Consider the following 13,625-nt stretch of genomic DNA (forward strand, 5'->3'; position numbering starts at 1 on the left):
ATCTCACTGGTGACACTCTCTAGAAGATTGTGTCTCTTTTTTGACTGAGAATCAGAAATATGTCTTTTGCATGTGGATTATTAGACTAGTCATTCGAGACAATTGTCAGAGTTTTTCAATATTACTTCACAAGACTGATTGTTCTTACTGCTGATAACACATCAGTGGTTTTCCCCTGTTGATGCTAAACAGGTTAAAGTCACCAACCACTACTCCTCCTCCTCCTCCTCCTACTACTACTACTACTGTATGCTCAAGGTATTTCCTTGCTATCTTTAAATGGCTGTATCATGATATGTGTGAATCAGGTGGTCAGTAAAAACATCCTGTTATTAATTTAAGCCCACAGAACCTGGTTACTATTGTTCATAGTAGTGTACAGAGGATAAATTCCTCATTAGACTTAATGCTGTAAACATTCATCTTCCTGGGAAGCCTAACCAATATTTCCAATATATGTTCCATGTATTGTCAATAATTTCCTTATCTGTCCTTTGGGTTTCATGCACCTCTCAGTTAGCATGACGTAGGGATGACTGCTTTCTATGAAAGTTGTGAGCTCTGGGATTTTGTTGTGAATACTCTGGTAGTTTAACAGTGAATATTTTGAGATTCTCATTCCCTACATTTGCTATCTGACTCATTGAAATAGTTGTTTATGTGATGCTAGTTTTTCTACTGAGGGTCTCAGTAATGTAAAAATGACAAACATATGCATTCCACATTCCCCTGCCACCTGGGTAGCCATGTATAGTAAATATTGCACACCTGACCAATCCACGCTGACTCTACAGGTCTCCACTGAGCAACATAGGTCAAGGAATCTACTGCTAATCTTGTTGCAGGCCCAGCAAAGCCTTGGGTTAGACCCCCATGCTCCTCACAACTGACACCTAATGAGTTTTAGGATTAATGCTGGAAATTGACCACTGTGCAGAAGCCTCACAAATGAGGCTAACCTTCATCACCATGCCCACCCGTCTCTGTAAAGAACTGGAAATTGTCTCAGAATCCAGGTGCCAACATGAGTGAGGATCTGCATGTGATACAACTGGTGCTTTCAACTGTTTCTAAGATAACCACTTCCAACTGGCACACAATTCCTTCCAGAATAAACTGAGTGCACACTTGGTTCATTTCATTGTTGTGATGCTCTTTCCCCAAGAGAGCTCATCACACTTCTAACACTGGAACTGACCACCACTAACAGCCTTTCCTTTCTCTACGCAGTTGTTCTAATCGTGTCAGAAGTGAAACCACTGCATAAGCAGGAGAGGCAAGACTTGGTAGCTGTCTCATTTTTAAGCTGGAGGCAATGCCTCAAACCATTTGCTACAGGTATGGAGCTAGCCTCACAAGTGCCGGCTGTATCATGCTATGTGCTTACTGTGAGGGAATGCCTCATGCAGCAGTTTTAAATGTGTTGTGACTCCACAGAATAAAAGTGCTTTTACCCACGTTGCATTCATGTAATCCCATATCAACTTCAATTACTGAAGTCTATGAAATGAATGAGATTGGAATGCATGCTGTTTGTTGAGATTTTGCACATTTGGAGGATGTGGAATACTTGCCAAAATACATGTCCCATTGTAGCCGAGTACATCATCAATGGGCTGCATCATTTTATTCTGGCTCTTTTAGGACTCTGTTTACTATGACACAGGGATTTCAATGTATACCAGGATAGCAGCCATGTATCTGCAACCTAACTAACTAACTAACTAACTAACTAACTAACCAACCAGACTCGGGTTGAAGCTCTTCTGCCCATATTTGCTTACAAACAGATTTCTTCTTGGAGAAGGTACACCTTGAGGAAAACATAATTTCTTTTTATTCCCCAGACATATTTTGCTGAAGTTACAGCATCAAAGTGGCTTTTATGTTATCTTCTTGTTACAACATGCTGTGGATTTCCTGGATTTTATGTAATTCAATGTAGGTGTTTTGTTTCAACAAACAACTACAATGAATTACAGAAAAACTGGAATTCGAGAAAAGCAATTTCCTATAAAGCTAGGAGTAATTAAGTGTTATTTGACGGACATGCATTGAGTATTAAGATATTTAAGATTTCCAAGTCACAAGAGGAAAAATCATAATAATAATTACTCTAATGAGAGACATTTTGTCTAGGACTGTCAGTGACTGAACTTTCTACATTAGTGATATTTTTACTAGTAATATGCCATCATTTATAAGCATCTCTAAAATCCATTTGTCATAAATGACCATCACAGCTACAATTCTTAGGTTAACCAAAATTTTACTGAACTTTCTGTAAATACGTACTGTAAAAAGAAAATAGAAAGTAAATCATTTACACACCTGTGTTTCACAATTGTCACTGTGGAGTTAGCAAGGCTGCTGCCTAATATGGATGCAGAACGTTCTAGTCCTTCATACACAGTGCCAATGCCTTGCACTGCGCCAGCTGCCACTTCCAGTACTCCCTCCATACGTGCCTTGGCTTCTTCTTCTCCTGACCCAGATACTTTTGTCAGTAACTTCGTTCCTTGTTCACGAACATGTGGTGCAAGGTACCTTCCAAGAGCCACAGTTGCAGTTCCGACTTTGCTTGCTAAGGAGAATATAAAGGTTTAATTATTACTTTGGTGATAAATTTTAACTTTTGAATACACTGGTCTACTATACATGATTCACTTGTTTTCAAAGTTCTGTATTTTCTAAAGTACTACATGTACACATGTACAAATAAGAGTAACATTGATGCATGAATAATGAATAGAGCCATAAACTTATCAAGTTTGCATTGTGATCACTGGTTGACTTTTTGAGTCCAGTGTCTTGATAAAATGGTGAAAAACAAGGAAAAAAGTTTCTCACACCCAAGCTGATATTCAGCGATGAAGCAACCTTCCATTTATAAGGAAAGGCAAATTACCACAATGTGAGAGTTTGGGGCACTGAAAATCCTTATAAAATTGTGGTATATTTTCTGAAGTTAAAGTTTTCTGCACAGAGTCACCGATGAATCTGTATGGGTGACTTTTCTAATGTGAAGACTGTGAGGGGTACCTCTTACCTCAATATGTTGCAGTTATAGTTGTTTCCACAACTGACGGCTGAGTCCAAGAATTTCATCCTCCGACAAGGCGAGGCACCCCCCTCCCCCTCACTCATCTTCCAGCAAGGCAGGGAACACCCCACCCCTCCCCCTCCCCAATTGGAGTATTGATGTTCATCACCTCCTAAACGACAAATTTCTGCCCCGCTGGTTTGCACTCAGTAATGAAAATGATGTGTGATGTGGCTCTGTTCCCTTCCCTCTCACCCCCCCTCTCCCTCCAGGTCCCCTGACCTAAAGCCTTGTGACTTTTCCCTTTGGGGGTACATTAAGAGCTGTGTTCATGTACCCCCACTGTCAAGATCACTGGAACACCTCAGAGAATGCCTCAACACTGTTGTAATGATTACTCACAGGACATTGCTATACAAGATAAGGAATGAAACAGATTACCTCTTGGCCATGCATCAATTGACCACAGGGGCAATTACAGAACATTTGTAAAGTGCAAAATGCAAACTTGGTGAGTTTACAGTTCTGCTTACACATCGATCATATTTGTACGTGTAATACTTTGGACAATATAGAGCTTTGAAAATGAATGGGCATAAAGTGTGTCACTCCTATGAGTGGTCAGGTGCATTTTCTCTAGTGTTACAGCAGATATTTGGAATTTTCCTTTTGCAATGTGTTACTGGAGTCATTCCAAACAAATACTGCTCATCGTGTCTTTCATTCAATGGAAAACATTGGATTGTTTCCTGTTACAAATAAAATTATTTTTAAAAACAATTTTAAGTGCATATTTGACATAGTGCTCCCAAATTAGTCAAGTGTGATACTTGGTTAATTGATATATGAGGGTTTCGTTTCTATTTCTATCTGCGGCAGTTCTACGATCGCAATTCCGAGCACACACGGCATTTACTCTGACTCAAGGAGAAGACTTGTACACCATTTTCAGATCTGCGATTCGTTTTCTACATTCAAAGAAAGTTAAACCAAAGGAAATTCATTTGCAAATCTGCGAGGTTTACAGTCAAAATGCTATGAGTGATTCAATGGTTAGAAGGTGGGTCAGACTGTACCATAAAGGACGTGATCATGTGCACGATGAAGAACGAAGTGGACACCCATCTGTGGTTTCTGATGAACTGGTTCACACAACTGGAGAGAAGATAAGGTATAACCGTAAGTTTACACTTAGTGCCCTTGCTATGGAAGTTCCGCAATTCTCACAATCACTAATTCATGAAATTGTTACTGAAAAACTGAAAATTTGAAAACTTTGCTCACATTGGGTACCCAAAAATCTTACTGAACAACACAAAAAAACAACAGATGCACAGTGCACTTCAGTTTTTGACACACTAAAATGAAGAAGCGATGGTTTTCTTTCTCGGATAGTCATGGGGGATGAAACTTACACCTAAGAAAATCTTGTCACCTTGAAAAGTCATGTGCACGGTTTTTTGGGACAGAAAAAGCATTTTGCTGATTGATTTCTTACCATGAGGCCAAACAATGAATGCATATGGTTACTGAAAGACCATTAAGAAATTGTGCTGTGCAATACAGAACAAGCTCCAAGGATTACTGCCAAAAGGTGTTTTTTTACCATGACAATGAAGACCTCACACGGCGAATGTGAGCAAACAACTCTTATGGGAATTCCACTGGGACACATTTAATCATTCTCCGTACAGCCCGGAATTGCTCCTAGTGACTTTCATCTCTTCTCTAAAAACTGACCTTGGTGATTAACACTTCAACGATGATAATGAGCTGAAAGAATATGTTAGCACATAGTTGAAAACACAAGTGGCAACCTTCTATGAAGAAGGCATACAAAAAATTGTGCCACACTATGACAAGTGCCTACAAAATTTCGGAAGCTATGCAGAAAAGTAGTTTAACGGTTGTAGATTTTTGTACTATAAATATGTTTTCTGTATCTGTGTACGTTTGTTTTATATAATCAAACAGAACTTACTTTGTGGACATACCTCATATATTAACAGGGACAGTAAAACATGAAGATAACCAGTACTGCAGCAGCAGCATCGGCCCGGCCGTGATGATTTTATCACTATGCAACATCATGGCTCAGTTGCTCCTGGAGTGTTTTAATGTCACTGATGGTACTTACTGGTGACACAAATATCACTCTAGAGTGATTTGGGACTACTCTACCAAATGGCAGTTCAAGTTACACTTACAAATAATTTTTGTTTGTAATGGGGAAACAAACCAACACTTTCCATTCACACTGGGAATTGCATGAAGGACCTGATGAGCATTATTTGTTTGGGCTGACTTCAGATACACATTTCAATAGAGGAATTGCAAATAACTGTCAAAACACGAGAGAAAATGCACCTGACAACTCTTAGGAGTGACATCCTGTAACAGAGAATATGAACAAATTCAAAAGAATGAAAAAAGGAGTCAACATATTTGGAAAAATACAAAAAGAAAACTCTAATGAAGTGGACTCAAAATTAATACAGGGCTTCAGGACGGCATCGATGACACTTCATTAGGTTGGGTACAGAACAAAGAAATAATTTACTATCAATAGACAAACCACTACAAGTGTCGAAAAATTACTTCAGTGAATGAAGGGTAGGTAAGTTTGGAATAAACAAAGTAAAGGAAGCAGTGACATTCTTTTATACATCCTGTGTTGAGTCAATAAGCTTACAACACTTCTAAGCAGATAACACAAAAATTCAAAAACAAGAAAGGAGTACCGAAATTTCCTACAGAATACATAAAGGGTACAAAACATCTTTGGCTTATATTTTTGTACCACACACTTTCTGCAAATCATTTATTGCAATATGTATAATCAACAATTTCAAATTGAAGTATGAACATCATTAAACTAAAAAATGTTCAATACTTACATCTGTTTATTACAGTCTCATTAAAAAATATTATGTATACAAAAAAAAAGAACTCCACGAACAAAGCAAAAAAATTTGAAGTATTCCTAAAGAAACATCAGCTTCCAAAGTACAATACGTAAAGAGATTATAAAATTCATCATGTGACTAAAAAGTATTAACGGGGAAATTAAAATGTCATGGATTTCCTCTTGTGTGTCTTAGCTTTACATGAGAAAATAGAGAGTTTCATTAAAATACTGTCACAGCGATGAAACAAACTGGAGAACACAATGTAAGGTGTGCCACAAATTTCAATTCTGGGTCCACTCTTGTTCTTAATCAACAAAAATAATTTCCAGTGACTCTAAAAGAAGGCTCAAAGAGTACAACTCAACCTTAACAGACATAGCCCAAATGATAGCTGAATAGGCCTACAAATGACTCAGAGAAAATAGTTTATTATCTTACAGATACAGATACATGCAATTTCAGAAAGGGAAAAAGGATCTGCTCACATCAGAAACAGACATTATTGGTCATTCACTAAATGAAGCATTGGATGAAAAATTCCTTGATGTTCAGCTAGAATAGCTTGTTTAGCTTCCATTGAGTCAACCTAAAGGAAACGGTGTTTGTTTATTTTGCACATTTTCACTCCCTGTTTTCTTATGGAACTATAATTTGGAGTAATGCACCCAACATAAATAAATCTGTTATAGAGCAAGAGAGAGAACTATTAATACTGTGTAAAGTAAATAACCACACTACTCACAGAGACCTCTTTAAGGATCTTTGAATTATTACTTTTCCTTCCCAGTAGGCCCTATATTTACTCCTTCATATTTTAATATGAATTATGTCTCCTCCTTTAGGGTTTGGATTGGTGTTACGCACTCCTCTGCACAAGTCTTGATCAAATTCCCACACAAAGCAAGAAAAAGAGGATGTCTATCAATTCCAAAGCAGTTTAAAAACATTTCATTACCAGTCCTACAAATTATGTAATAATCTAGATTTAAGGACTGGAAATACTTGTTAACTGGACAGATTTTTTAAAAGTAGGTGCTTTCCTGGTAATTAAGTTGGATATATTTAATTGACATAAGCACAAATTGTGTCTCATAGAATCTACATCAATTACCAGTTATGTCAGAAGATTCATCAACAAAAATTAACATTTCACACTGAAAGCATATTTTAAATTACAGACAGAGCTGAACTGATTACCTCAGCAGAAAGTGCTCCTATCTGTACATACAATGTTCTGGCAGATTATAATATTCTATAAACAAGTAAATCCCAAAACCTTCTATATGAGGTGGAATCCAAAATTTTCTGGACTGATGCTGCCATCTGGAAAGTAGGAGTAACAGATCTTTGAGCCACTAGGTGGCAAGAGCTGTATATCTGATGAGTTATTGTGTGTAGTGGCATTAAGCTGGGAAGACATGTTGTGTGTCCACAGTGATTTCCATAACGCTGTGTGTTTGGTGTGTGGCGATTTTACGATGGATCCGCGAACAGAACAGAATGTGTGTATCAAATTCTGTGCAAATCTCGGGAAAAGTGCTACAGAGGCCCTTGCCATGATTTAACAAGAGTTTGGGGGTCAGATCATGAGCCGTACGCTTGTGTTTGAGTGGCATGCACGGTTCAGGGCCGGCCGTACAGACGTCGAAGATGATGCTCACACTGGAAGGCCCGTTGCCAAACTTCAACAACTGGTTCATGAGGATCGACGTCAAACCATTCAAGACCTTGCGTATGAAATGGGTATTGGTTATGGGACATGTCAACAAATGTTGACTGATGAATTGGGCATGCATCGTGCCAAAGCAAAATTTGTGTCAAGGATCTTGACTGCCGATCAGAAGGCACAGAATATTGAGGTGTGCACGGACCTTCATCAGACCGCATCTGATGATCCAACCTTCTTGTCATCTGATGATCCAACCTTCTTGTCACGGGTTATAACCGATGACGAGAGCTGGATTTACGGTTATGACCCAGAGACAAAGCAACAATTGTCCCAGTGGAAGAGCCCAGGCTCTCAAAGAGACGAAATAGTGAGACAGGTAAACAGCAAAGTGAAGAACATGACCATTGTTTTCCTTGATACCAAGGGAATTGTGTACAAAGAATTTGTTCCACTCAAACAAACAGTCAATTTCACGTGCTACTGTGACATTTTGCAATGGCTCTGTGAAAACGTGCAGTGATGACGGCTCTAACTTTGGCGTCAAGGGAAATGGATTGTGGGAACTGGCTGCTGCATCATGACAACACACCCTGTTACACGTCCTTGCTCAACATGATCTTTTTGACAAAAAACAACATAGTGATTGTACCCCACCCACTGTACTCAGCAGATTTGGCACCTTGCAACTTCGCACTATTCCCAAAACTGAAACTCAAATTGAAAGGCCATAGGTTCGACACTCTAGAGAGGGTTGAAGAAGCATCGCTGGCAGTGATAAACATCCTCAAAGAACATGACTTCCAGAAAACATTTGACCAGTGGCAGAAGAACTGGGCCCGATGCTTACATGCGGATGGGAACTACTTCGAGGGTGATGGTGACCATTAGTGCAAAGGTAATGTTTTCAACAGATGGCAGCACCATTCCTGAAAATTTTGCATAGCACCTTGTAAACTGACCTTTCACACAGATGTAAACATTCACACTATAGTCCGATTACAATTACTTGATAGTTGACATGCACTCAACATCATGCCCAAACCATTCACCATTGCCAAACTGGCACAAGTGACCAGTTCACTTTCAGTTCCTTGTCCGGCATTCTTTCATGATGAGTTTGGATCCTAAATCATTGGCATGCCAACACGTTTCATACACAGCAGCAACCAAACACTACTGGATACTTCCGCGTAAGACACGATTCAGTGTCTCATATACAGTTACCATAATGACATTTGGCGTACATTAGGTAAGCTTCACATGACATTACAAGAGGCCAAATTTTTGAAGTCTACAATTCATTGTTGCGATTGGACCATCACAGTCATAAATATAAATACTACACCTAGTGTTGTGTCTTAGTGCAATAGTTAGCCTATTATAAACCTGATGTGCAGAAGATGTAGGTCTGAATCTCATCAAATGTAGTGAATTTTTTTTTTTTTAATTTCTGAATTTAATCAAAAAGAGTTTGATTTTTTTTATTCAATTAACTGTTTGTTGGCCTACAATCAGTCTTTCCTTCTCATCCCATTTGGTAAGTTTCCCCTGACCTGGGGTTCTATGGTGACTTTTCTTAACTCTACCCCTTTTCCTAAACCTTTTCCTTCACCCCTCTTCCTTTCCCTTCAACACTTCTGCCAGATGGAGAAGCTATTGGTTCAAAAGTTTAGAGACTTTAATACCTTTATGTGTGTGCTCTCCAACTGCTTTGGTGAGCATATTTTTTATCTATTCAGTTACTTTATGTTTTCAAAAATGGATTATTTTCATGAATGTATTAGCCTGCATGGTCATAATTGCTTCTTATGTAACCCTCTTATCAGTCTCTCTTGTCATCAATCTTGTTCAAACTGTCATCTGTTTTCTACCTTAGGTGCTACCTTGTCCCTCTACCTTATGTGCTACCTTGTCCCTACATCTTTTCTAGTACCAATTTCCATGCATATACTGCGAGCTAACATCCCAAAGATGTTCGGGCTCACATGCGGTTCCTCTTCGTTGAAATGTTTTGACTCAAACTTGTCTGGGGGATGAACTACACCTGTCGCATTACACCCTCTCAATTAGACACTTGTGACCTTTGGTTAAATTATCTAGCTGATGGCAAGTTTGTGAAATACAAAATTAACACAACATATAAAACAGTAATAATAATATCGGGAATTAAATTAATGACCCCTAAATGATGTAGGCCACACAGTTGCGAATTTGTTAGAATAATGTTTATTCAGAAAGCAAACTAATAGCAAAAGCGGTCATATTTAGAGTTACTGTTACACTCGAGCGCATATCCATTGACACAGTTCGATCATTCACAATCTCACCGTGAATTACAAATTTGGTACTCCACCTCATTAACTATGCAAAAAGTTAAGTTCACACCAGGCATGTGGCTGCTCACTGCTCAGAGACTAAGTCCCACGATACCACACAACGCGAAATATTCTAAGTCGTTTCACTTCCTAGCTATCTAAAGACCGAATGTATGCTTTCGCATCTCCATCCATTTGTACCCTTTGGTGCCTCCAGCAAAACCATCTGCTTTCGTGTCTGCACCAGCACTGTCCTCGGTTCATCCACGGTTGCATTTCTTGCACGCCGAATATCCTCACTCACCTGACTAGGGCAGTTCCCTTTCCTGAATCTGTCCATCTGATTGGCTACAGCTTATTCTACATTATTTTACATTTTAACATATTTAAATAATCAAAGCTTGACCACTTTCACATTCTAAATAAAGTAATAATAATATCCATTACATAATAAATGTTAAATTCTTTTACATAAAATCAATACAATTTCCTTCTTAGCTTGAATGCCACGACCAGTAGCCCTGCACCAATGTGCTTTTTATAAATAAAGAATAAAAGTAACTATTATGCACTAAATTTTACAACACATATTCTGGTGCCTAATGATTCAATAAGGTGCCATGCTGTCATTGTTCAATGTGTTTTGTGTGGAGGAAATGATGATCTGAAGCTTAACAAAATACTGATAATTCAAATTTACTATATCTTTTAAACAAATGAAGTTACTGAGTTGATATTTACAACATTCATCAATTTAATGATGTGCTTCTATACCAAATGTTGATCTTTAAGATAGACTAAAGCATACAGATTTTAGCATTCAGGTCTTTGTTATAAAACTTGTGAATTTCACTTTAACAGTAATTCCTAAACTATTATAGACATGATCAATATTCAAGTCTAATTGGGATCACCATGAAAATTTATGGAGGATGGCACACTACAGCGCTTAGGACTCAATAGACAATAGACGCTGAGTTTCCCCATCTTGTGGTGAATCTGCACCCTTGGTTGCACGTGGTCATGGATGACAGGATTCGTTTCACAATTCCTGTAGGCTGACTCTTTTGACCATATATTTAAATGAGAGCGCAATGCTTGTTAACTCACAATAGGCAGATCCACTTATTTATGAATTTGCATGGAAAAATTTATTTGCAGTTCACTACACTGCAGGGCCTTCTCCCAACTGTCTTTTGCTGGTTTACTTGTAAATTTGAGAGCTATTTTCTTTCCCATTGTCCACTTACCTTGCTTATACATAATTCTTTCATGTTTCAGTGCATTTATCACCAAACCACTCCGATTGACTTTTACTGCCATTTACTACATTACGTTATCTGCCAAACACAGTTGATTACATTCCCTCCAATGACTTCATCTTTCTGTTTACCCAGTTTTTAAAATGTTGTCTGTTTTCATGACATTTCCGATCAATCTTTTTTTTTTTCATTCATATTTTTGTATCATAAAGCCACTTTTCTGGTGAGAAATTATCACCCACTAATCACTTCTTGTTAATCCTAGTCTGTTCTCATGATTTTTGTATGAATTTTTCCAATTTTCCCATTTTTTCCTTTCTTTTCTTCCATTTTTCTATCTTTTTCCACTCTCCACTTTTGTGGTTTGACACTCCCACCATCTGTAACATTCCTAAACCTATCCTCTTGCCATGATGAAACCTATCAAATATTACATCTGTTCCTTTTGAAAACATGCTTTTGCACTATCAAAACCAAGGTCCCACATTGTGTTCCTTGAAACCTGCTTGTCCATGCGAGTTACTCCCAAAGGTCTAACATTGAAAGTCCCTGTTTCTGGATGCAACCCTGCTCTACACCAGCCTATTTACAGTTTAAAATACAGCAAACTCTTGCTAAATCTGGCTAATCTGTGACCTACATGCCTCTTCTCTAAAGTCCCAACAATCAGTTTTTCCTTCTCATCCCATCCAGTGACTTTTCCACACTCTATCCCGTTTCTTATACTTCACCAGTAATTTTCCTTCGCCCCTCTTCCTTCCCCTTCAACCCTTCTGCCACAAGAAGGAGTCACTGGGTCCGAAAGCTTGCAAACGTCAATACTTTTACATTAATATTCTCTTGATGCCACTTGGTGAGTAGATTTTTTAGCTATCAAGTTACATTATATTTTCAAAAACTGATTATTTTTGTTGCTATAATAGGGCGTGTTGTTCATGCCTTGTGTGTGAAGATGTACCCCTTTTGGCCATCAACGAAAGTTCCATCATTGTAAAGACAATCCAACTCTAGAATTTCTTCATGATCAAACAAAAAACTCGTCTTAGACAGATGAGTCACTTATGCGTTTCGGCCAGAATGATAGATCTAGACAAAGTTGTGGGCATGGGACACTACAAGGGAGAGAGAGTGAGAATGATTGAGAGAGAGAAGTCAGACACGTCGTGTAATTCAGAGAGGATGGATTGAAGATGGGCTACAGCAGGATACAGATCAAGGGTGTTTTGTAGATGCTGTGCATGTCCTTTTATTTGAGAAGAGAATATAATGTTTTGAATATACATGGACAGCACAGTTAAGTACTAGTTGGAGCCATCAAACCTGTGAGGATGATATGTTCACCTCTCAAGTGGTGTTAAGGCACCTGTGAATGGTACCACATCCACACTCACTTCCTAAGCCAGCCTGGTGAGTAAAGGCTTTAGATTTTGTTGTAGTATCCACTCTCTCTTTTTTTTTAAACAAAATGTGAAAATGTGGTTGGCACCCGCTGTGGTGTTAGATAGCATTTGATATAACGATATGTCCAATTTCAATTTATCACACAATGGAAACTCCAGGTTGGAATATCAACAATCTAGAGAAAAGAGAGATTGCTACTTATCCTAAAGATGACACATTCAATTGCAGAGAGGCACAACTAAAAGACAATTACACATAAGCTTTCGGGCAAAGCCGCTGTCAGGAAAGGAAAAAGAAAAATGCACACATACATATTCATTTACATAAGCAAGCACAATTCATGCACACATGACCATCATCTCTGGTATCTAGGACCAGAATGCAACTGTCATGTAGAATGGAACAGAGATCTGGATGGGTCATCGAACCAGAAGGGATAGCAGCAAACAGTTGGGAGGGGAGAGAAGAGCACTGACTGGCGGAGTGTGCAACCATTGTGTCGGCAGGCTGCAGGGTAGGGAGGTTGCAACGGAGTGAGGAAGGGTGGGGGGGGGGGGGAGGGGGGTGAAAAGGGAGAAGAGTGAGGAAAGGGAATGTTAGGCAGGTGTGTTGGCCAGAGGTGGAACACACAAGGAAGGAGAAGAGAAAAGGAAGGAGGCGATAAGACAGAGAGGGTGTAACCATTGGGTGGAGTGTGTGGGGATGGTAGGTTATCGTAGTTTGAGACTGGGATAATTTCAGAATTTGTTGTACAGGTAACTCCCATCTGTGTAGTCACAAAAGCTTGTGGTGGTAAAGGAGAGGATCCAGATGGCTCAAGTAGTGAAGCAACCATAGAAATCAAGTGTGTTACGTTCGGCAGCATGTTATACCATACTGGTATCTACTTTACTCATTGCAACAGTCTGGCAATGGATGTTCGTCTTGCTGGACAGCTGGTTGGTGGACATACCAATATAAAACATTGTGCAATGACTGCAGCAGAGCAGGTATATATCCCTGCTAACTACATCTCATCTCTAAAAT

The 13,625-nt window shown here is 38.9% G+C and overlaps 1 protein-coding gene across 1 annotated transcript in view; it reads right to left on the bottom strand.

Moving 5' to 3' along the window:
- The window catches only part of LOC126354189 (protein spartin), an 86,755-nt gene that overhangs the window by 16,385 nt on the left and 56,745 nt on the right, over positions 1-13,625 (bottom strand). The window contains exon 7 of the mRNA XM_050003640.1: positions 2,332-2,584. Within this exon, the coding sequence (XP_049859597.1) occupies positions 2,332-2,584 (253 nt within the window). The remainder of the gene's footprint in view (positions 1-2,331; positions 2,585-13,625) is intronic.

This window comes from Schistocerca gregaria, chromosome 3, assembly GCF_023897955.1.
Source record: "Schistocerca gregaria isolate iqSchGreg1 chromosome 3, iqSchGreg1.2, whole genome shotgun sequence".
Lineage (NCBI taxonomy): Eukaryota > Metazoa > Arthropoda > Insecta > Orthoptera > Acrididae > Schistocerca > Schistocerca gregaria.